At 50.9% G+C, this 23,098-nt stretch overlaps 1 protein-coding gene across 13 annotated transcripts; it reads left to right on the top strand.

Annotated features, from left to right (window-relative positions):
* Positions 1 to 279: 279 nt before the first annotated feature.
* On the top strand, positions 280 to 22,628 carry Tert (telomerase reverse transcriptase). 13 transcript variants are annotated; one of them, XM_087551849.1, is made up of 18 exons: positions 908 to 1,246; positions 1,348 to 1,635; positions 2,190 to 2,671; positions 6,865 to 7,009; positions 7,795 to 7,990; positions 8,988 to 9,168; positions 9,784 to 9,963; positions 10,650 to 10,808; positions 12,374 to 12,475; positions 13,202 to 13,287; positions 15,325 to 15,438; positions 15,702 to 15,773; positions 17,209 to 17,397; positions 19,102 to 19,228; positions 19,630 to 19,691; positions 20,784 to 20,908; positions 21,095 to 21,232; positions 21,687 to 22,628. In XM_087551849.1, exons 5-18 carry the CDS (start codon positions 7,848 to 7,850, stop codon positions 21,788 to 21,790), a joined length of 1,782 nt encoding a protein of 593 aa, XP_087407975.1. In that variant the 5' UTR covers positions 908 to 1,246; positions 1,348 to 1,635; positions 2,190 to 2,671; positions 6,865 to 7,009; positions 7,795 to 7,847; the 3' UTR covers positions 21,791 to 22,628. The 13 variants fall into 13 exon arrangements, 8 of the variants coding, with proteins under 8 accessions (NP_445875.1, XP_087407975.1, XP_087407972.1 ...); XR_015621611.1 differs by lacking the exon at positions 6,865 to 7,009 and having other exon boundaries at positions 1,348 to 1,402; positions 19,142 to 19,228; XR_015621577.1 differs by having other exon boundaries at positions 1,348 to 2,671; positions 19,142 to 19,228.
* The last annotated feature ends 470 nt before the right edge of the window (positions 22,629 to 23,098 follow it).

The raw sequence follows: 23,098 nt of genomic DNA, 5'->3' as shown, positions 1-23,098 counted from the left end.
CCTGAGCATTTCCAAGGCGGCAGACCTCCTATAAGGGAGTAAATACGAAAAAGCGCCTGTTCAAATGCTAGGTCGGTTGATAGAAGCAATTTCCTCAGAAAGCTGAAGGCACCAAAGGTTATATTTGTTAGCATTTCAGTGTTTGCCAAATTCAGCTACTGTGGAGACCACAGATTCCCTTTTTCCCAGAGATTCAAATTTCAGCGGCCCCTCTCTAGCTTTGGCTCTGTCATCACATATGCCCCAACAACAACCCCCTCCTCATTCCACCCCTGCCTCGCGTGTGCAAGTACTATCGAAACTGCCATCCCAAGGTCTAGGGTCACTGCTTTGGCTGTGTGCAAACTCAAGCGCCCTCCCCTAGAGGCCCTGGCCTCGCTCTGGTGCCCTAGGGTGAAGGACACTGGAGAGAAGCTAAAGCAAGACTTTCTTCACCTAGTCCGCTTCCTTTGGAACATATTTGGGATCTGAGTGTGTGATAGTACCACAATAAAGCCTTAAGAACCTATACAATAGAATCCCGGTTGTAATCATGAAGCCTGGTTGGGAAAAACTGCGACTGCCACTACCTCACTCACTCACTGTCGATGTCAACCACAGCAGGCAGCAGCGGCCCGCTCGGGGAGTGGCAAAGCCTTAGGTCCCTCCGCCTACCTAATCTTCAATAGGTCAAGGATGGGCTTCTTTGCTTGCCCAGAGAAAAGGGAGCCCGAGAAGCATTCTGTAGAGAGAAGCCCTGCATGACTGCGCCTCCCTTCGTTATTTCTACACTTCCGCCAACCACTGAACTTGGCTGGGAACACACCTGGTCAGTAGTCCCAAGCACCAGCTGTGGGACCATCACACAGCTGCGTCCCCGCCCCTTCCGCTACAACGCTTAATTCTCTTGGGTCCCGCCCCTTCCTCCGTTCCCGGCCTCCTCTTTTTCCGCCGCGGGCTCTCAATGGCTGGGATTCTGACGATTTTCTAAGCACACCCCTGCGCCTTGGTTCCCGCACGTGGGAGGTTCATCCCGACCTAGAGCACGATGCCCCGCGCTCCTCGTTGCCCCGCCGTGCGCTCTCTACTGCGCAGCCGATATCGGGAGGTGTGGCCGCTGGCGACCTTTGTGCGGCGCCTGGGGCTTGAGGGCAGTCGGCTTGTGCAACCCGGGGACCCGAAGGTCTTCCGCACGTTGGTTGCCCAGTGCCTAGTGTGCGTGCCCTGGGGCTCACAGCCGCCACCTGCTGACCTTTCCTTCCACCAGGTGGGCCTCCAGGTGGGATCCCCATGGGTCGGGGACGGAAAGCGGGAAGGATGCGGGACAGCGCCTAGCTCACATGTCAAGACCCTCTTATCTTTTACCAGGTGTCATCCCTGAAAGAGCTGGTGTCCAGGGTTGTGCAGAAACTTTGCGAGCGCGGTGAGAGGAATGTGCTGGCTTTTGGCTTTGCACTGCTTAACGGGGCCAGAGGTGGGCCTCCCATGGCCTTCACGACCAGCGTGCATAGCTACTTGCCCAACTCGGTTACTGAGTCCCTGTGTGTCAGTGGTGCATGGATGCTACTGTTGAGCCGAGTGGGCGACGACCTGCTGGTCTACCTGCTGTCGCACTGTGCGCTCTACCTGCTGGTGCCCCCCAGCTGTGCCTACCAGGTGTGCGGGTCACCCCTGTACCAAATTTGTGCCACCACGGATACCTGGTCCTCTGTGCCCGCTGGTTACAGGCCCACTCGACCCGTGGGCGGGAATTTCACTAACCTTGGGTCCGCACACCAGATCAAAAACAGTGGTCACCAGGAAGCACCAAAACCCCAGGCCTTGCCATCACGAGGTACGAAGAGGCTTCTGAGTCTCACCAGTACAAACGTGCCTTCAGCTAAGAAGGCCAGGTTTGAACCTGCCCTGAGAGTGGATAAGGGACCCCACAGGCAGGTGGTACCAACCCCATCAGGCAAAACATGGGCGCCAAGTCCTGCTGCGTCCCCCAAGGTGCCTCCTGCAGCGAAAAACTTGTCTTTGAAAGGAAAGGCATCTGACCCGAGTCTCTCTGGGTCGGTGTGCTGTAAACACAAGCCCAGCTCCTCGTCCCTGCTGTCATCACCACCCCAAGATGCTGAAAAGCTCAGGCCATTCACTGAGACCAGACATTTCCTTTACTCCAGGGGAGGTGGCCAAGAGGAGCTAAATCCCTCATTCCTACTCAACAGCCTCCCGCCTAGCTTGACCGGGGCCAGGAGACTGGTGGAGATCATCTTTCTGGGCTCAAGGCCTAGGACATCAGGACCATTCTGCAGGACCCGCCGCCTGCCCCGTCGATACTGGCAGATGCGACCCCTATTCCAGCAGCTGCTCATGAACCACGCAAAGTGCCAATATGTCAGATTCCTCCGGTCGCACTGCAGATTTCGAACAGCAAACCAGCGGGTGCCGGATGCCATGGACACCAGCCCATCCCACCTCACGAGTTTGCTCCGGTTACACAGCAGCCCCTGGCAGGTATACGGCTTTCTTCGGGCCTGCCTCCGCGAGCTGGTGCCTGCCGGTCTCTGGGGCACCAGGCACAATGAGCGCCGCTTCTTAAAGAACGTGAAGAAGTTCATCTCGTTGGGGAAGTACGCCAAGCTATCCCTGCAGGAACTGATGTGGAGGGTGAAAGTGGAGGACTGCCACTGGCTCCGCAGCAGCCCAGGTGAGTGTGGCTGGTGCCCAGCTGAATGCACGAGGGGCCCCGGGAGGGGAGACAGTGGGTGACAGTAACCCAGATCCCCGGTGCTCTGGCAGCTTTATGCAGTCAGTGGTTGGAAGACTTCCATCTGATGGTCTCTGATACCAAGCTCCCTCCAGCTCACCTTGCACAAACTAAGACTCTTGTCCAAGCCCTGGGCAGGTTCTCAGTGCTGGGGACATTGTGGTGAACAGTTATGCCGATGGGGAGCACGGTGGATAGGAGTTCTGGCACCTGGTTAGAGAGAGAGTGAAGTCTCCCAGTGTGCATTCACTGAAGAATGAGAGTCTGCAGAAGCAGGGAGCAGTTTATTCTGCAGAAGTCGAGCATGAGGGGGCAGCGAGGGAGGGTGTCTCTCATTCCAAGATGGAGAGACAAACAAGTGGTCTCGCAGGCTAGATTTAAAGGGGATTCTGGGATAGGTGACCTTTATCTTACCCCATCTCTAGGGGCATACCATTACTGAAGCATGTCAGCTGGAAACTGTTAGTGGGGAGGTCTGGAAACTTGCTGCCCCATTGTCCCTGCTTCAGGCCAGGTAGCCAGGCAGCTTCTAAGGGCAGGAGAGTTTCTGACTGGCTACCTAAAAGTTGTTTGTTTGTTTCTTTGTTTTTCCCTAGTAACGTACTTGTCTGGACTTGCTCAGTTCTTAGGCCTAGTTTCCTAGACTGCCAATTTGAAGCCTGTAAGGAGTCAGCCTGTCTCACTACTCCAGGTTAACCATAATCCCCCTGTGGAATGGTGCCTCACTGATAACAGTGGGAGTCCAACACAGGAACCCGTTGTCCTTGTGGGAAGTGGGGCGCCTGGGTTTCAAAGGTTGTTCTGGTTCTCCCAATGTGCAGATGTGTGCTTAAGCTATGATGTCAGTCCATCCACGGTGTGTAGGGTGAACTAAGGAGAGATAAAAAGACTGTTTCCTACAGTGGAGATCCCTGTCCCATCTTAGCCATGAGTAGAGACTGGAGAGTAGAGCCTGGTGTGTAAAAGGGATCTTTGTGTTTCTTGGGGGGCTGCAGAGCCTGGACTCCAGGTCCCTCCTTGCCTGCTTTTCTGGGTTTAATGTTGAGATTGGCCTCCTGTAGTACTACTTGGCCCCTTCCCTTTCAGCCGGCCCTTCTGTTACAACCTGTGCCTGTATGGAAGGGACCAAATTCTCTATCCTGCTCCCCTTCTCCCAGACCCCTAGGATAGTAACAACCAATGGGGAAAAGATGGTAGAGCCCTGTTTACACACCGTGGATGATCTTAGGAAGCTTCAAAGTAAGACACCTTTAATCCCAGCACTCAGAGGCAGAGGCAGAGGCAGAGGCAGGTGGATCTCTGAGTTCAAGGACAGCCTGACTTACAAAGCTGGGGGCTCTGATAGCTACACAGAGAAACCCTATCTCAAAAACAAACAAACCAAAAACAGACCTACCCTGGAGGTGATAGGGCACACCTTTAATCCTAGCACTCTGGTGGCAGAGGCAGGCAGGTCTCTAAAGAGAGTTTGGGGCTAGCCTAGTCTACAGGGTGAATTCCAGGACAGCCTGGGCTACACTCAGAAACCTTATCTTGAAAGAAAACACACCTGACTCTCCATCTGCAGCACAGACTGTGTGGCTTTTGCAATTCTTCCCACCTGCTGAGCACTGAAGTCCCCTCCCTTCCAGCTTCTCTGGCTCCCTTACCCACCGCTGTCTGTATCGGTTGCCCAGGGTTACTGACCCCACCCCCTCACCCCGCCCACCCAAAGAAAGGAGATACTGCACTCTGGTTCCTTCCTGCCTCGCCTCGACTAGACCTCGCCAGATCCTACCAGTTTACATCCAGTCTTGTTGTTGCCTTTCTAGACTTGTTTGAACGTCTCTTTCCTGCTCCAAAGAACCCCCTTTGACCTTCAGTTTGCCTGTGGAGACTTAAGCGTGCTGTTAGAATTTTATACCTGTCTTCAGGTTTATTCTGGTTCCCCACCACTTTCACTGCCACCCCGACATCATAGGTTGGGTTTTTGGCTACTCGTTTCCTCTTGGATACTGCCTTAGCTGTACCTAGTACTTCTGTATGTGGCCATTTTGATAACTGTGGCTTTTTGGTTTTTGTGTATATGTGTTTGCGTGTGTGTATTATGTAGAATTTTTCAATCCCAAATGCCCAATATTTTGAATTTTCTTTTGAAATTGATTTTGAACTCTGTAATACCAGTAATCGAAGGTGCTGGAAACTTACACCTCTGCACAGGCAGTTTTCCTAAATGTTCGCTATACTTCTGAGAATTTTGTGTCCACTATGTCAAATATATACAGGAAAAGTCTGAATCCCCTCTAGTCATGAAATAGGGCGAGGGCTGCCTTGGTTTCTCGCTGGACAGCTGGGCTTAGTCTTACTCTGGCAGTTTTACATACAACAGTGTTAGGTGTGTACGAGTTACAAATTTTTATTTATCTTATGCTTATTTGAGACAAGGTCTTACTAGGCGGTCCTAGCTGGCCCGTGACTTGTTTGTAGTTGAGGCTGACCTTGAACTCTCTGAGATCTGCCTGCCCTTGCCTCCCAAGTGCTGGGATTAAAGATGTGAGCCAGGGCACCCAGCTGGAATTTTTGTCTTTCTGATTAGAGATTCTTTGATTACTAGAATATAAATTATGTCTCTAGTAATTTTTTTTTAATGTAAAAGAGGGTTTGGGGTTTTTGTGGGGGTTTTGTTTTTGGGGTTTTTTTGTTGTTGTTGTTGTTGTTGTTGTTTTGGTTTGGTGTTTTTATTTTGTATTGTTTTGTTTTGTTTTGAGACAGGTTCTCGATAAATTACTCAAGCTGCCCTCAAATTTACAAGCCCCTTGCCTCTCAGCTTCTAGGGAAGCTGGGATTAAAGGTGTGCACACCTGAGTTTCCCATCTCCTCAAACTGACTGCACCTGGCTTGCTTTGCCATCTTCCTGCTATGTCTTCCCCCCCCCCCCTTTTAAGTTTTGCTTTTAAGATTTTCGAAGCACTGACTGCTCTTCCAAAGGTCCTGAGTTCAAATCCCAGCAACCACATGGTGGCTCACAACCATCTGTAATGGAATCCGATGCCCTCTTCTGGTGTGTCTGAAGACAGCTACAGTGTACTCACATATATAAAAAAATAAATAAATCTTTTAAAAAAAAGATTTTCGGGGGGTTGGGGATTTAGCTCAGTGGTAGAGCGCTTGCCTAGCAAGCGCAAGGCCCTGGGTTTGGTCCCCAGCTCCCCCCCCCCCAAAAAAAAAAAAAACAAAAAAAAAATTTCGAATTCTTAGAATTTAGATGTGTCTTTTCACAGCGTGCAGGTGAATTTTTTATATATAGTCCTGCCAATTTGACAGTTGCCACTTAGTTGGAAAGCTTAGCTTGTTTGCTTTCTTTCTCTTTAAGAATGTCTTTAAGCTGTTTCTGTTATTTCCGGTTTGCTTTCATTAGTGTCTTGCGTGCTTTGCTTGTGTGTATATCTCTGTGCACCGCCTCCATTGCCTGGTAGCTGCAGAAGCCAGAAGAGAGTATTGAATCTCCCTGAACTGACCTTGTAGATGCCTGACAGCCTCCATGTGGATGCTGGGATTTAAAACCCAGTCCTTTGAAAAAAAAGTAGCCAGTATCTTGACAGCTGGGCCATTTCTTCAGCTGGTTTGCTCTTAACTCTCGCTGTGCCTCTGTTGTCTTGCTCTCTGAGTAACTGTAAAGTGCATTTCCTTGCTGCAGGTGTTTCCATTCTGTCTTTACCTTCTAGCTGTAAGAACTTACGTGCACCATTCTCTGTCAGCAGGTCAACTGACATTTGAGCCTTAAGGTACTTGGAACTCCGAGTAGCTACTCCATTAGCTCCTATCCCTCTGCTGATTTAGGTCTGCCTTCAGCCTCTCTGTTCCCAAATCAAACATCATTCTTGTTTTCTTAAGGTCACTGCTTGTTTAGTTTTAACCTTCCACGCCATTTTCTCCATATATTGACCTATTTTTAATGATCATTTTATGTGTAGGAATGTTTTGCCTGAATGTATGTATGGCGTGCCTGGTGCTGGGTCTGACCACACTGGAACTAGAGCTACAGGAAGTTGTGAGCTACCCCAGGGACCTCTGCAACAGCAGCCAGTGCTCTTAACTGCTGAGCCAGCTCTCCAGCCCTGTTTCCTTCCTTGTTTGTTCATTCTGTCTTCTAGCTTGTACCTCCTTCTGGGATTCCCCTTCTCCTTCACAAGTTTCCTTCATATTCATCACTGCTGGTAAACCCTCCTTTCCCTGGATAAGGAGGCCCCTGCGGTATCTGGAGACACACAGAGTGGAGCTCACACATCCAGCATGGCAGTAAGAGTTAACCTGTTTTCTACTTCATTCTGGACCTCTCTGAACTGTGTTCACTGCTCAGTGGCAATGGGTATGTGTAGTTGGTGACTTGGTAGTTTAGCAGTAGCTCCCACTGAGGTTTGCCTGTATATGTGTACGAGGTCTGAGGTTGACGCCGAGTGTCTTCTCTAATCGCCTGGAGCTGATCCTGCTGGAGTCCGTTTGCCTTTGCCTCCGTAGTGGTACTTGCAGGCACATGTCAGCACCCCTGGCTTTTAAAACATGGGTTCTGACGATTAAACTGGGTTTTCGCGCCCCTCCAGCAAACACTTTGCCAACTGAGCCATGCCCCATCCCCTATTTGAAGACATAATCTGATCTAGAGCTGGTAGAAGCTAAGGTTTGCTAAGTCAATCTAGCTCAAAAGAATCAGTCGATAGTTACAATGGTCCTAGATCGGATTCAGAGATTGATAGTGAATGGCTGTTGGGGGCTGAAGAATACCTCGAGAGCATTTCTCTGTCAGTCAGGGGTATTTCATCTGTAGTCAGTAGGCCTGCAGGATTCACCCACTACCGACACGGCCTTGTCAGGAACTTTAGTTTACAACATAAAGAAACCAAGCATGCATGCACGCATGCACACACATGCACACACACACATTAAATGAGTTTATTAATACATATTATTAGAGCCCAGCATGTCCAGTCCAGCACCCCATGGGCTCATTTGGGAACCGTGGCTCCTATGCCGGACATTATGGGTCTGAGGTTGAGTCACAGATGTTGAATATCTGCTACTTTCAGAGAAGGACACTGTCCCTGCCGCAGAGCACCGTCTGAGGGAGAGGATCCTTGCCATGTTCCTGTTCTGGCTAATGGACACATATGTGGTACAGCTGCTGAGGTCATTCTTCTACATCACAGAGACCACGTTCCAGAAGAACCGCCTTTTCTTCTACCGTAAGAGTGTGTGGAGCAAGCTGCAGAGCATTGGAATCAGGTACCACACAGCCTCTCAGGTATAAGCGTCTCCTATTTACATATCCAGAGGCACCGACACCCACACTGTGGCACCTGCCAGCCTGGGCATGGACCTTGCAGGCGTGGCCTCCCTGGAGCCATGGACTGGACACCCTGCTTTCTTGCCTGTGAAAGCATAAGTTGGATCCCTAAAGTAGGAGAGCTTTTTATCAATGGACTCCACCTTGTGTCTACCCCTGAAGGAAGTGTCTCCTCGGTGGGAGACCACAGGGGTCCACCCTGAGAAGTGGCAGGGCTCTGAGTGGCTGAGGTTCTGTGCTGATTGAGCTAGAGTTTGCTGTCTCAGCAGAAGTTTACAAAGGCCAAGCTGAGAGGGCAGAGGAGCGGCCAGGCAAGGCCCACAGAGAGTGGATTACCATGTTAACTTTGTTTGTTGTTTTGTTCTTGTTGTCCTGAAACTAGTTCCATAGCCTGGGTTGGCTTCAAACCCCTAAAGATCCACCTGCCTCTGCCTTCCAAGTGCTGGGATTAAGGGTGTGCTCCCACTACCACACAGCTCCGTGTTAGCCTTCTTGAGGTCCAGCCTTAACTATGTATCTCACATCAGCCATACATTATGCTTGTGGGGATTCTTAACAACCAGCACAGGGCTTCCTGGGGGCAGGCATGGACACGTTTTGTTTTCATACCTGTGTCTAAGCCAGAATATCCATAAGAGTCAGCAGATTGCTTCAAAAGTGTCCTGGCCAGTGGGACAACCCCACCCCCACCCCCCAAAAGAAGGGAACACCAAGTGGAGACTATGGGACCAGATGTCCCAGGTACCAACTCAGGCTAGGTGTCACATGCCCCTCCCAGACAGTTCTATGGGGTGTCTGGTTGGTGTGGGTTGCTATGGTCCTAGATGTAGCCCCATAGCATGGTTGGGTGTCAAGCGCTCCAAGTTCCCAAGCGCCCCGATGGGACGTGTCTCGTGAACTATGCATGTCATAACTCCACGGTACTCTCTGCAACAGGCAACAGCTTGAGAGAGTTCAGCTACGGGAACTGTCACAAGAGGAGGTCAAGCATCACCAGGACACTTGGCTGGCCATGCCTATCTGCAGATTGCGCTTCATCCCCAAGCTCAATGGTCTCCGGCCCATTGTGAACATGAGTTATGGCATGGACACCAGAGCTTTTGGCAAAAAGAAGCAGGTGACTGAACTTGGCCCCCCCGTACGGCTGGTCGAGTCTATGCTCTGACCTATGTAAGGGCTCATGAAGTTCTGAGGGAGGCTAAGTAACTTGTTCCTGAGTCTAAAACCTTAGCATGTGGAAAGGTCTTAAGAGATAGGAGATGGTACCAAGAGACAGAGAGCTTGGGACACAAGCTCTCAGGGATCTTGCCAGGTAGGGTAGGCACTATATGGCCTCTATGCTGGGAGGCAAAGTAACCAGGGGCAGCTGCCACCCATCCCCATATCTGGATGTCAGAAGCAGCTCTGAACCCCACCAGTGCCTGTGTGGTCATTAGTAAGGCCTCAGAGGACAACATGAAGCTACTGGTGCCTCAGCTCAGCTGGAAGCCCTTGTAAGGCGACCCTGACCCTGACTCTAACCAGTGGGCGTGTTTCTAGAAGGCCCGTGGGGGGTGAGTGAGAACAGGTTGAGGCAGGTTGGATAAGGGTCCCAAATACAGTCAGTTGACTTAGTGAGGTAGGTCTTCTAAGACTCTGGCTCTGAGCTGAGGTTCTGGGCTCAGAAATCAGGGTGGTCAGGGAATGGTCTGCCGGGTCCCTTTCTGATGTGTTTTCTGTGGCCCTGGCTCAGACCCAGTGTTTCACTCAGAGTCTCAAGACTTTGTTCAGCGTGCTCAACTACGAGCGGACCAAACATCCTAACCTTATGGGTGCTTCAGTACTGGGTACGAGTGACAGCTACAGGATCTGGCGGACCTTCGTGCTGCGTGTGCGTGCTCTGGACCAGACACCCAGGATGTACTTTGTTAAGGTCATCATTTGGACTCCTGTCTACCACATTTGCTCTCATGGTCTGGGTTCTAGGGACCTCCTTGGAATAGCCAACACTGGGTGACCTGTTGTACCTCAAGCAGGTGATTGGGAGTGCTGGCCTGTGAGTGCTTACAGGCTAAAAGTGTTAGGGCCTCCAGTTCTCTCAGGATCGGGGACCCCACTTTTTGGGGGGCGGATAACTAGCTCTCAGAACAGTCTTGAGCTCTATATGGGTTCCCTGGACAGTACATTCCAACTGCTCTGGGTTCTGCTCTGTGGGAGATCCCTCTGGAGGCTGGGTCCTATTCAGAGAAGTAGCCAAGCCTGACTTACCACCAGGGCCTGGACGCTTCAGTATCTGGGTTAGCCAGGGGCCCTGTAGGCCCCAAGGTTCTTCAAGGATAATGTAGGCTTTCCTTGTCCTACAGTCCTTAGTCTGGGGCAATGGGATAGAGAGGGGACTATAGGCCCACTATGCCCCCAGGGTCCTTTGTCTGGAACAGGAAATTTGTGAGATGGGAATGTGAGTGGCGTAGTAGAGAAGCATGGAGTTTCCTCCTGCATCTCTCTGTCTCCTGCAGTTTGCTCTGGGCAGGTTGGAACCCAAGCACCAAGGACAGAGCCAGCAAGGACCCCTGAACCTGGACCTAACCATGCTTAGTAATACTCGCATGTATTCCACAGGCAGATGTGACAGGGGCCTATGATGCCATCCCCCAGGACAAGCTCGTGGAAATTGTCGCCAATATAATCAGGCGCTCAGAGAGCATGTACTGTATCCGCCAGTATGCAGTGGTTCAGAAAGATAGCCAAGGCCAAGTCCACAAGTCCTTCAGGAGACAGGTAAGACTATAGCGGACTCTTGTCAGTACTGTGAGCATTTTAGTGGCACAGGCCTGTTCACGTCATGGATATCTAGCCTCTGTCAGTGACAGAGGTATGGCTGTGATAGGTCCATGTTGTGGCATGTCCATGGCGGGGCAGCACATGGTGCCAGTGATCATTTGTCTGACCCAGCCTGCCTCAATCTGCGGGAACTCTGGACGGAGCGTCCCCTTTCAGGAGATACCTCCAAATCTCTGGGGCAGCTAAATGATTTATGCATCCAACGACCTCCAGGGGGAAGGCGGGGTCTGCAGGTTTAAAGGAGGAAGAGTTTGCACTTAGGCCTGGGAGAGGCACAATGCCTCTCCCTGAAGTAGGCTATACAAGGCCCACAGGCAAGCCGTATACATGTGTGACAGTGGCCATGTGCCTTCTGCGCCAAGGGCATAGCCACAGTTACTACAGGGGATTCCTTCCCTACTTCCAACCAGAGCAAGCACCCTGGGCCTGTGGCGAGGTTAGAGGACAACATGCAGGAGTTAGCTTCCTCCACCTACATGCGGGTTCTGGGAATTGAACTAAGTCATTAGGTTTGACCCTGGGTGTCTTTACTTGTGGAGCCTTTGAGGCACCAGCCCCACGTAAACACCTGAAGTTGCACATTTCTCTCTCTAATGGCCCTCAGTCGTGTTGCACCCATTCTGGCATGTTGCCAGCTCATTATCATCCTGTTCAAAATCTTCATTTATTTATCATAATTTTTTCAGATAACCTCTTGGTTATTTGAAAGCGTGTTACTTAGTTATTTTGAAAGTGCAGGCATTTTCTATATGTCTTGCTTCTCTTTTCTAGGTTAGTTCTTGTGCTTAAACTACTCTGGGTGACTTTACTCCTGACACTACAACGAACCCACTTGGCACATGGGGTTTTTGTTTATTTTGTGCTATCACATGCTAATTGTGCACAGATTTCATTACGATAGCTTCATGAGTGTGTATAATGCGTTTGACCGTATTCACACTTGCAGCCTAACGTGGTAAATTTTAAAGATCAAGGTCAGTGTGTCATCTCAAGCCATGAGAGGATGGAGCAGCAGGATTGTAAGCTTGAGGACAGCGGGGCTACACAGAGCCTGCAGTGTTCACGCCCCTAGATGCCCGTACCTGGCACGCCCGGGCTTGGTCAGGTGTCTTACCAGCAGATGGTGCTGTATTCCTTCTGCTGACATAATAAAAGTCAGGCCTCCTAGAGAGTCTGCTACAGAAGTTGAAGGAGCCATCCCCACTCCCTACCCCTGTCAACTCTTCCTCCTGGCCACACATTGTCTCTGTGGCGAAGTCAGGGTGCTGCTTGTGTTGCCATCATTGGTAACCACAGTTATGGAGATGCCTGGCCTGAGAGAAGCTGACCGTGGTGAAGGCTGCTGTTTCTGAGGCGCCTCCCGCTGGGGTGCTCGTTCCCACACAAGCCTTTGCAATGGAGTGGTCCCACGTAGTCCTTTTGTTGGGTTGGACTGTGCCTGTCCTGGCTAGAAAACCATGTGCCCCTGTTTCCCTCAAGTCTCCACCTCTTCTTTGCTACAGGTCTCCACCCTCTCTGACCTCCAGCCATACATGGGCCAGTTCACCAAGCATCTGCAGGACTCAGATGCCAGTGCACTGAGGAACTCTGTTGTCATCGAGCAGGTCCTCAGACTTCCTATTAACAAGCCACCCCTGGGGGGAACCTTCCAGCTTTACTTGGCTGTTTGCTTCAGTGCAGGGATGTGGCTGATGTGCTTCTTGGTAGTGGGTCCCATGAACAAGGGTAGCAGGACTGGTAGCAGTCCTCATGACATAACCAGAACCCTCCAACTTAGGTGGCCATGCTAAGAGTTGCTTTGAGGTGCCCTTCCCACCCTCTTGTCTCCCCTACCCCAGGTGTTCCACCGGTGAACTGGTAAAAATATCTCCTTCCTCAATTTCGACCTGGCAACCATAGGACAGTTCACCCGCTCCTAGAGGACGCGTTAGACTTGACCTGTGTTCCCCATCTTGGTCCCATTACGTCAGAAGCTGTGTTTCCATAAGCCACACACCAGAGATCTCCTCCCACACAAACCAGTGGTTCTATAGAGCCTTCTTTGATACATATTCTACCTGTGGGGCAGCCATGCTCACTGAGACGTTTGGATGATTGCCTCCTGGCTCTTCAGGGGTACTGTGTGAGCTAAGGTTCCAGACCTAGTGCTGTGGGAATGGACAAGTTTACCTCCCTGCTCTGTAAGCTGCATATCCTGTCACACTGAGTCAGGTCCAACCTAGCCATTCAGTGACTCTTAACCCTGGCTCCACGCTGACTTTATCATACACACTCGGTGACGGCCTGGTGCAGCATTCAGCGTCCTCATGCCAGTCTGTCTGCTTTTCTAGAGCATCTCCATGAATGAGACTGGCAGTAGCCTGCTCCACTTCTTCCTGCGCTTTGTCCGTCACAGTGTCGTGAAGATCGATGGCAGGTAGGCCCAGACATGGGGCAAGTGGGCAGAGTGGCGGAGGCAGGACAGGTACAGGTAGGTAGGGGCTACGCTGGCTGCTGAGCAGGGTGCGTGCTGACTGGCCACAGCACCTAGAACTCTCGAGTGACTGCCTCCTCCTCATTCCTCCCTCCCTGCCTTGCCCTTCTGCTGGCTTTTGGGCCACAGAGCTGCCTACCTATGAGACCTTAGGAGCCCCGGGATAAGCAAGAGTCCAGTGAAGTTAATGATTTTGTGTGCCTCGAGCTCATGTTGCCATTTTGTCAGTGTCACCTCACCTGTGCAGCCAGGCATGGGGCACATGGATCACCAAAGAAGAGAGAACAGTGCCCGGGACTGAGTCCGCCCAAGACTACCATGAGTTACAAGCCAGACCAGGCACTCTTTTTTTTTTTTATTCTTTTCCACAAACAATTTGGCTTTATGACAGAGGTGCAGAATGGCTTGGCGTGTGTAGTTCTGTAAACACACATACTGACACAAATGCACCTAGACGCAGTAAAGGGCTTTCGACGATAGAACTCAGAGGCTCGTGTACTGGCTGGTTTTGTGTGTCCACTTGACACAAGCTGCAGTTATCACAGAAAAGGAGCCTTGGTTGTGGAAATGCCTTCATGAGACCCAGCTGTAAGGCATTTTCTCAACTAGTGGTCCTCAAGGTGGGGAGGACCCAGGCCATTGTGGGTGGTGCCATCCCTGGGCTGGTAGTCTTGGATTCTATAAGAGAGCAAGCTGAGCAAGCCAGAACAAGTAAGCCAGTGAGTAACATCCCTCCATGGCCTCTGATCAGCTCCTGCTTCCTGAACCGCTAGAGTTCTAGTCCTGACTTCCTTTGGTGATGAACAGCAATGTGGAAGTGTAAGCTGAATAAACCCTTTCCTCCCCAACTTGCTTCTTGGTCATGTTTGTGCAGGAATAGAAACCCTGACTAAGATACTCTGTAATGTAACATTTACAAAATATGGAACACACTGTAAACTAATTAAGCTTATAACCCATTTTCCAGGAGAAAAAAAGAACAAACAGGTACTCTTTTAAAAAGCACTGCTAGGGTGAAGAGAGCAAAGTCGCTCTGGGCTGGAGCTGCCCACCAGCCCGCAAAGGCCTGTCTGGTGTGTCTGGATCAGATGTGAGGTTGAGTGCTCGAGCAGTTGGTTACACCTTCTGCACCCAAAGTCCTCCCTCACCTGGAGACTGGTACAGTGTACTTGGCTCCTTTTTGCTGAGCTGACAGAAACCCACCATGAGTGCCCATGCAGAACAGAATCCGAGGGTTATTAGAGATGGAGTCAGGCAGGACAAGGAATATCTGATTATCTGAAGTCACAATATGTGTTAGGATGTAATTGGAAATGTTCAATGAGCATGCTGGGACGCTACAAGCATGCAACCGAGTGTCTTTTCACAGCCAAGGGAGCTCCAGAGTCCATCTGTAGTAAGCACAGATTCATGAGTCTATGTCCATGTGCACAGGGCCTCGGAGCTTCCTGACGGTTACTCTCGTAAATGTGAGGGGTGCCTCCCTGGGTGACCTCCTTGTCCTGACCATCTGATAACACCCACCCCTGCCAGCACCTGTGTGTCTGTACCTGCATGTCTGTCAGTTTGGTTCCATTGTGTTCTCTGAGAAGGCACTAACTTTTTTAACACGGCTGTCACCAAGAATATTCCTTCCGTAATAACCTGTTATGAATTGTCCCAGATAAATTTTCCATTCAGGAGGCTGATTGCTTGTCATTCTTGTATAAAATTTAGGAACGCCGTGGAGTCAGTGGGCAGGGCTGTGGTCCGCACCACCCCAGGTTGTAGCGGAAGAGTGGGAAAGGGAAGAGATAAGGGTTATCTTCTTAGGTCTCAGCAGCTGACGGTGGTAGATACCACTGTTGTATATGTGACCTGTGAGCATGCTCACTGAATGGTGTCTGTTTACCCATGCATGCATGGGGAGGGGTGTCAGGTACAGGTGTGAGACCCACCGTGGCTGCTCCTTCTGACCATAACTGTCACCAATACCACCAGGTTCTATGTGCAATGCCAGGGCATCCCCCAGGGCTCCAGCCTGTCCACCCTGCTCTGCAGTCTGTGTTTCGGAGACATGGAGAACAAGCTGTTTGCCGAGGTGCAGCAGGACGGGTAAGTGCTTCCTTTTACTGCTCACAGGGGCTGGGTTGCCGAGTGGGTGTCGCTGTTGCTGTACGCTCAGGTGCCTTCGCTTTGTGAGAAGCCATGAGGCGTACCAGAGCCATCGCTGTTAGGACAGGGAAACTGTCATTCCCTTCTTTTGAAGAATCACTTTGCTTTGCCTCCATGCATTCCTGTACTTATAGTGTTATAGGGTGGCTCACTTGAAGGTGGGCGTTCTGTGAGACCTCTTGGTGTGTCTGTCTTTTTTTTAGCTTGCTTTTACGTTTTGTCGATGACTTTCTGTTGGTGACACCTCACCTGGCCCATGCAAAAGCCTTTCTCAGGTAAGGACCATCATGCCTGGGTTTCTGCTGTGTGATCAAGATAGAAGTATGTATGTACATATATCTGCATAAGATATAAACGTGCTGAGGCAGCAAATTTAACTGGTTAGTAGTTCTGCATGCCTGGAGCTCATATAGTCACCAAAACCTAGTGGCATCTCTACAAAGTGGCAGAGGCACCGCACCTGTGCAGCCAGGCGTGGGACACCTGCAGCACCGAGGGAGAGAGTCTGACACCTGTGACTGGTCTGGCCTGGTCTATCCCCCAAGGTCAACTCACAGCAGCCATCTGGCTCCCCCCGTACCATGAGTGTGGCTACTTGATGTGCTATCCACTGCCTGTGCACTCTATATTCTTGTGACTGGTGAGCCCCTGCAGTAACTCTGTCCTACAGGTGTCCATGGACAACCCCACCTAGCAGCCCCTCCCGGTTGTCCTGATATTCATCCAGGACATCCTGACATTTCCCTGACAAGGTCTTAGGGGCAAAACTGGCTTCTGGAAATTTCCTCAACAGGAGCAGCGTCCTCTGTCCCAGTGGCCACTGCCTATAGGCCATTTAGTTCCTAAGTGCCACAGATGTGGTGGGGCCTTCATTGGGGGTGGCTTACTGACTTTGATAAGGATGACCAATTGGGCTCTGGGACCCTGTACTACAAGTGCATGCAGCCTGCACAGAGCACTGGAAACACCAGTACCTCAGTGGTGACAACTTCTTAGGGCTCAGTTTCATTAACCACTTTCAGTTTCTCATCTCTTGTCAGTAAAGAGAAGCCTACAAGCATCCCAGTGCCTGAGGGACCTCAATGTAAGGTCACTGCTCTGAAGTAAGGCCATAGTACCTGATTCTAGTTTGAGCCACAGAAATTAACTTTACAAGCAGGTGTGCCCGAAACCCTGGGCTAGCGTACATACTGCAAACACAGCCTGGAATACACACTATAACCCACTAGTATGAATATTATGTAAGAAAAAAGACCGCTCCTGATGCAAAAGCCACACCTCAGAACACCAATGTTTATTTAATAAGTCCAACTTCCCGGGAAGGTCTGTCCGCAAGGAAGCAGTCTATTGATTAGTACTTGCTGATAAGGAGAAGCATTGCGCATCGACAAGCATCCCAAAGTAGCTACAAGAAAAGAGGCTTTGGGGGTAGTAGGGAGGGGATGTTTTGCTACGTGATTGCTAAGATCTGACCCACAGAGTCATGGGAAACTTTCCACTTGTCTGAGGCCTGGCTTATAGCCTTATTGCTCCACTGCTTTACAATGAAGACGGGGGCTAGGCTGCAGTCTAGAGCAAGAGTGTCTGGTGTTCCATCACGGTACCCACAAGCATCTGCTCTCTCGCGTCACAGAGCACCTCTGAGAACTTCTGTGGCATGTGCTGGGTGCCTCCAGGCTCCCATAACCGATGTTCCTTCTCTTGTTTCAGCACCCTGGTCCATGGCGTGCCCGAGTATGGCTGCATGATAAACTTGCAGAAGACAGTGGTGAACTTCCCTGTGGAGACCGGCGCCCTGGGAGGTGCAGCCCCGCACCAGCTGCCTGCTCACTGCCTGTTTCCCTGGTGTGGCTTACTGCTGGACACTCGGACTTTGGAAGTATTCTGTGACTACTCAGGGTAAGCACACAGGGGAGTCATGAGGTCATGGGAGCAGACGGTGCTGTGGCTACGACTTTCTGTTTCCTGCTTTTAGACACAAGTGACCGTGAGGCCTGAAGTGATAGAGGCCGAAAGGTGTTTCCCTCCTTTGTGGAGATGGTCACGGCCAATATAAGAACATCTTCAGCCTTGTCCCAAGGCTCCTGCAGACCATGGAGCCAAGATGTTCCTCTATATGAAGTATAAGGGGCGGGGAGGGGGTGGGTGTTGGTCTCCACCTACCAAGAGCTCACAACCCAGATTGTAGCTCAATGTAGATATGACAGATTTGGGATAGGCACAGGTGAAAAGAGTTGGACCATTTCTTCTTATGAGTGAAGAGTATGAAGATTCTGACATTACGGCAGGAGCCTGGCAACCCACCATCTTGACAGCTGTCCATTCTATGCTCAGACTCCCCATCTCCATTGTGTTCTTTGGAGGGTCCCATTCTAAGGGAAGGGTTGGGTGCAGATAAGCCGTCTGTACCGTGCTCTCGCAGGCCTGGGCTCCTCAGCCTCAGTCCATGGGACTCAGTTCAGATTTCTTGACTCCACCCTCTGCCTCCCAGACCCACCTTTGTTGCCCCAGCCCCAGCCTAGTGCTGAGCTCGCCAGTGTACCTGCCCCAGCCCCTGGTACTCTTCAGTGTTACAGAGTCATGGGTAAATCAATCGAAGAAGAATTCCCCTCTGAACATACTGCTAGAGTCTGAAAACCACACACCCTTATAGGAAGCCAGGCGGGCCCTGGACAGGGGCCATTAGCGACCATATGTAGACCATAAGGGCCCTGTTTCCAGAGTCCATGTTAAGTGTGGCTGTGAGCTCAGCCTGAGCTTTTGGTGTGGGTGCATCAGCCGAGCTCAGTATCCTTCTGCCGGAGCCAGGGACAATGCATCTGGAGGTCAGCCAAAGTGGCTAGCAACATCCTAAAGGGAAAACACAGTGATGGGAGTTTCTTCTCCCCAAACCACAGCTTTCATGCAAAGTGTGAAGAGAGCTGACAGCACCGTGGAGTGTCACGGAGTGGGAAACCTCTTCCTCCACCCACACGCACAGGCATGCACCTCACACATGCACAAAAAGTAAGAAACCTGACAGAGGTAACCATACCCGTCACTTGTATTCATCTTTGAGGATGATGCCAAGTCACTGGACAACAAGAAGGCACCACCCCATCATTCTGTCCTGCACGCGTCCATCCGTCGTCCCAGAGTGACCAACTCTGCAGGTGGTTTGACACCGCTGTAGGCACTCCCTTACTGTTTCCTGTCACCAAGATCTGGCTGGAGACAATCCTCCACTCCAGTCATAGCCCTGTGCTGGGAAGGTGCTCTGTCAGGCTGCAGCCACTTAAAGAAGCACAGGGTTTGCGACTTCCTGTAAGATTCACAGTTCTTTCTGAATTTTCACAGCTCTCTTTGCCACCTGTGAGCAAAGATGTCTGGTAATCCCAAGCTCAGATAAAATGGATGTTGTTCACTACATGGTTGGGCTTGGTTGTCCAGGGCTTCTAGTGGCGCTATAAGCAAGTACCAAAAGCTGGAATGGGCCCCATGTCTGAAGGTCCTACCCCATCTAAGCCTGCGGCGTGTGGCAGAGACGAGAGGAGGAAGGGCAGTGGTGCTGGTTTCTCAGGACGAGCTAGTGCAGCTATCACACAGGATACCTTTGTGCCGCAGTTACGGACGGACCTCAATTAAGATGAGCCTCACCTTCCAGGGTGTCTCCAGGGCCGGGAAGACCATGCGGTACAAGCTCTTGTCAGTCTTGCGGTTGAAGTGTCATGGTCTGTTTCTAGACTTGCAGGTAAGCAGACAGGCAGCCACCTCATCGGTTGGATCTTAGTATAGGTCCTGTTCTTCTGTGTGGGGGGACACGTTCATGGATATGCATGTGTGTGCACAGGCGTGAGCCGTGTATGTGGGGAGCACGTAGGAAGGTGGATGTGCACTGAAGAGACCGAAGAGCCTTGAGCACTTACCGTGCTCATCTCCGTCACTTTTCAGTACTGACATCCAGCTTCCCTGGATCCTGACCTTGGCTTTGGAGTCTTAGGCCTCAGCTCTCTCCTGCTTCCTCCCCATGGGGGCCTGGCTCGATTTTCTGTTTTCCCCACACGTGGCTTTCTTATCCTACTTGACAACACAGAAAATATTCATTTGTGATCTCGGGGACATTGCTGACGCTTCTCTTACCCTTGACTCCAGGTGAACAGCCTGCAGACAGTCTGCATCAATATATACAAGATCTTCCTGCTTCAGGCCTACAGGTGAGTCAGCGGCCGTGCCGCCACTAGAGGGAGGCACAGGCCAGAAATGCCAGTCATGCTGTTTGCTGGGGCTCTCAAGCTCAAGGCTGTTTGCTCCCCCAGATTGGGTGGCATGCTGAAATGCGGTCAGGAAAAAGCAGCATTTAGTTGAGTCTCCACACAGGCCCGTATTTGTAGGGTAAGAACCTCTTGTGGTCTGCCTGTGCTGGGAGCACATGTAACCTTGTGTGCTGACCAGAATGGTCTTGAGACAGGAGGGGATGTTGGCATAGAAGCCCCCAAGAAAGCCCCTCAGAAGAAATAGGATGGGAAAGGGGAGCAGGGAGATTCAGAGTCCCAGAAAGCAGAGAACCCAGTCTTACACCAGAAGGCATGACAAGCACCTAGCTGAGAGCAGCCTGGCCATCATGGTGCCCCACACATGGGCTTGTGCCTCTGGAACATTCTTGTCCTCCATTGTCTGCACCTTAAGTCAGGTGCATTAGGCTAGACCCATGTCGTTCATTCACTACACAGTCACTTCTCTACTAACCATAGGCGCACAGCATAGGCCCTTTCTTCTGAGGGGTGGGATTGGTTTCCCTTGACTCATGAAAGGAGAGCCGTAGCGGAGGGCACCATTCTGCCAGGAGTTGGCAGATTGACACACCAGCCACAGGTCAGATTTATGCCACTGTGGATGTGGCTGCCTCTTACATAACCTTCTGGTCACTGGGGCTGGGTGTGGGGAAGAGCTTGTGCTGTAGAAGACACAATTTCAGTGTTGGGCAGTCTACCCCCGATGTGATAATGTTGTAACAGGTGCAACGGGGCACCCAGGAAGGGACTAATTACATGGCACTATACAGGATTGAAGATATGTGCGTGGGCACATGCACACACACACACACACACACACACACACACACACACACACACGTTTGTGTGTTCACTTGTAGTTGTTAGGTTCATTCGTACATGCAGTTCTATGATGTGCTGCACATAAATCTCTGTATATAATTCACATGTATGCACAGATAAGAGCTTGCACTTGTGTACATGCATGTGAACACTTATCAGGTGTTCTTCCCCACCACTGTGGTTCCCGCCCAGGTTCCATGCATGTGTGATTCGGCTTCCCTTTGGCCAGCATGTTAGGAAGAACCATGCATTCTTTCTGGGCATCATCTCCAACCTAGCATCCTGCTGCTACGCCATCCTGAAGGTCAAGAATCCAGGTGCGTAGATGACCGGGGACCAGCATTCCGGTGGAGGGATGGGCATCCTGCACTCACTCGGGAGCGAGTGTAACCAACCATCATTCCTGGGCCTCAGCCTTAGCACATTGGGGTTGTCGAGAGCTCCTCGGAGGCCATGAGGGTCTGTGGCCAGCAGGTTTCTTCAGCCTCTGTCTGGTCCCCTAGGAGTGTCACTAAGGGCCAAGGGTGCCCCTGGCTCCTTTCCGCCCGAGGCCACACGTTGGCTCTGCTACCAAGCCTTCCTGCTCAAGCTGGCTGCTCATTCTGTCACCTACAAGTGTCTCCTGGGACCTCTTAGGACAGGTGAGTGAGCTCCGTCCCCTCAGACAGTGAGTGCCCAGGTGAACCCAAAGGCAGACTATACATGTGCCCATCTCCTGGGGAGGGGCCCACTCACAGCTTCCTCCTCCTCCTTCCTGCTCCCTCTGTGCTGACTCTTATTTCAGGAGAGGCCCATGGGTGGACATGATTCACTCAGGAACCTCCTGATCCCTGCCTGGTCCCTTCACACCTCTGCTTGGCTGCTTCCTAGATGTGGGGTGGGAGGAGAGGTGTTTGGGGTGGTCCTCAGGTTCCTGTCTTGTTCCTGTTTCTGGATTGCCAATCTTGAGGTCCTTGTGTGCCCACTGTGGTGATGGTGGTGGGTTCCTGGGTGGGACTCCTGCTTATGCCTGGCCTACATATGGCTGGGACTTGACCCAGGAAGGCTAAGGATCTACCTCTTTGGAATGAAAGTTGAGTACATCTTCTGTTGCAGCCCAAAAACAGCTGTGCCGGAAGCTCCCAGAGGCAACAATGACCCTCCTTAAGACTGCAGCTGACCCAGCCCTAAGCACAGATTTTCAGACCATTTTGGACTAACCCTGTCCCCTTCGGCTGGATGAACATGGGCCTTGTAGCCTCAGTGGTGGATCTATGTCACAAGAGGGACTGGCCTATTGTGAAGCTAGGTCGTCCTCCAAAACCTCTGTGCCATGGGTAGTAGTATGGGAGCTTGTCCCAGTGCCTTGTTCCCTGTAATAGGCTTGATTTCTTTCCTGATGCCCTGGAGGAAGCAGATCCCACCCCTTTTAGTGGCAGGGATCCACTAGCACTAAGAGCAGTGCACATAGTGCACATTGGCGCTGGGACAGTGGACAGGTGTGATTCCTGGGCCCTGGAGTCTTCACAGCTAACCATGGAGCCTTTCACAGTACATCCAAGCGTCTCAGAGATGAAACAGGACAGCAACCTATTGCAGCCTGAACATACTCTGAACTCAGGCGACTGCCTTAGCTACTTTTATACTGCTGCAATAAAACAGCAAGCCAACTTACAAAAGCAGGATCTTTCTACTGGAGCAGTATCTCTGAGAGTTTACGTCTTGATCCGTAAGCACGAGGCAGAGAGAGAGAGAGAGAGAGAGAGCTATCTGGGAATGGTGGGAGTCTCCTTTTTGTTTCTTTTTAAACCTTAATTTTTCAGTGGCAGTCTGACAGACAGTTAGGAAAGGTGGAGGTTGAAATCCAACAGGTCACAGTGAAATCCAAAGGGATCACACTAGGGATATTCCGTGACTTCTCGGAAGCTAAGTTTCCTCGGCAGCATTTGACAGTAACCATGGTGGGTGTCTACCAAGATCACTGTGAGGATAAAATAGGGTAAAGTGTATTTGTACTGAAGTGGAAAGTCACATGCAAATAAAGAGTAAATTGTGGAATTGTTGTCTGTCATACTAATTCTAACTACCACTCAAAAAGACTTCTTTTTTTTTTCTTAATTTATATATTTTATTTATATGAGTACACTGTCACTTCTTCAGACACACCAGAAGAGGGCATTGGATCTCATTACAGATGGTTGTGAGCCACCATGTGGTTGCTGGGAACTGAACTCAGGACCTCTGGAAGAGCAGTCAGTGCTCTTAACCACTGAGCCATCTCTCCAGCCCTCAAAAAGACTTCTTATATGTTAGATCCATTTCCCCTCCTGTAATCTTGGCTGTCCTATAACTGTGTTGATTCGGCTGGCCTCAAACTCACCTGGATCCACCCAGGATCTGGGATTAAAGGTATACACCACTATTCCCCAGCCTGCTTCCTGAATTGCTAACCCCATTATCACTCTTCATCATGAAGCCCCATTCAAACTGCCAGCCCATATCTTTTACATAAACTAATTTTTCCCCAC

Source organism: Rattus norvegicus, chromosome 1 (assembly GCF_021556685.1).
Source record: "Rattus norvegicus strain SHRSP/BbbUtx chromosome 1, alternate assembly SHRSP_T2T, whole genome shotgun sequence".
In the NCBI taxonomy this organism is placed as follows: Eukaryota; Metazoa; Chordata; class Mammalia; order Rodentia; family Muridae; genus Rattus; species Rattus norvegicus.
Note: the sequence above shows the minus strand (reverse complement) of the source record. Positions and strands in the feature narration are given on the sequence as shown.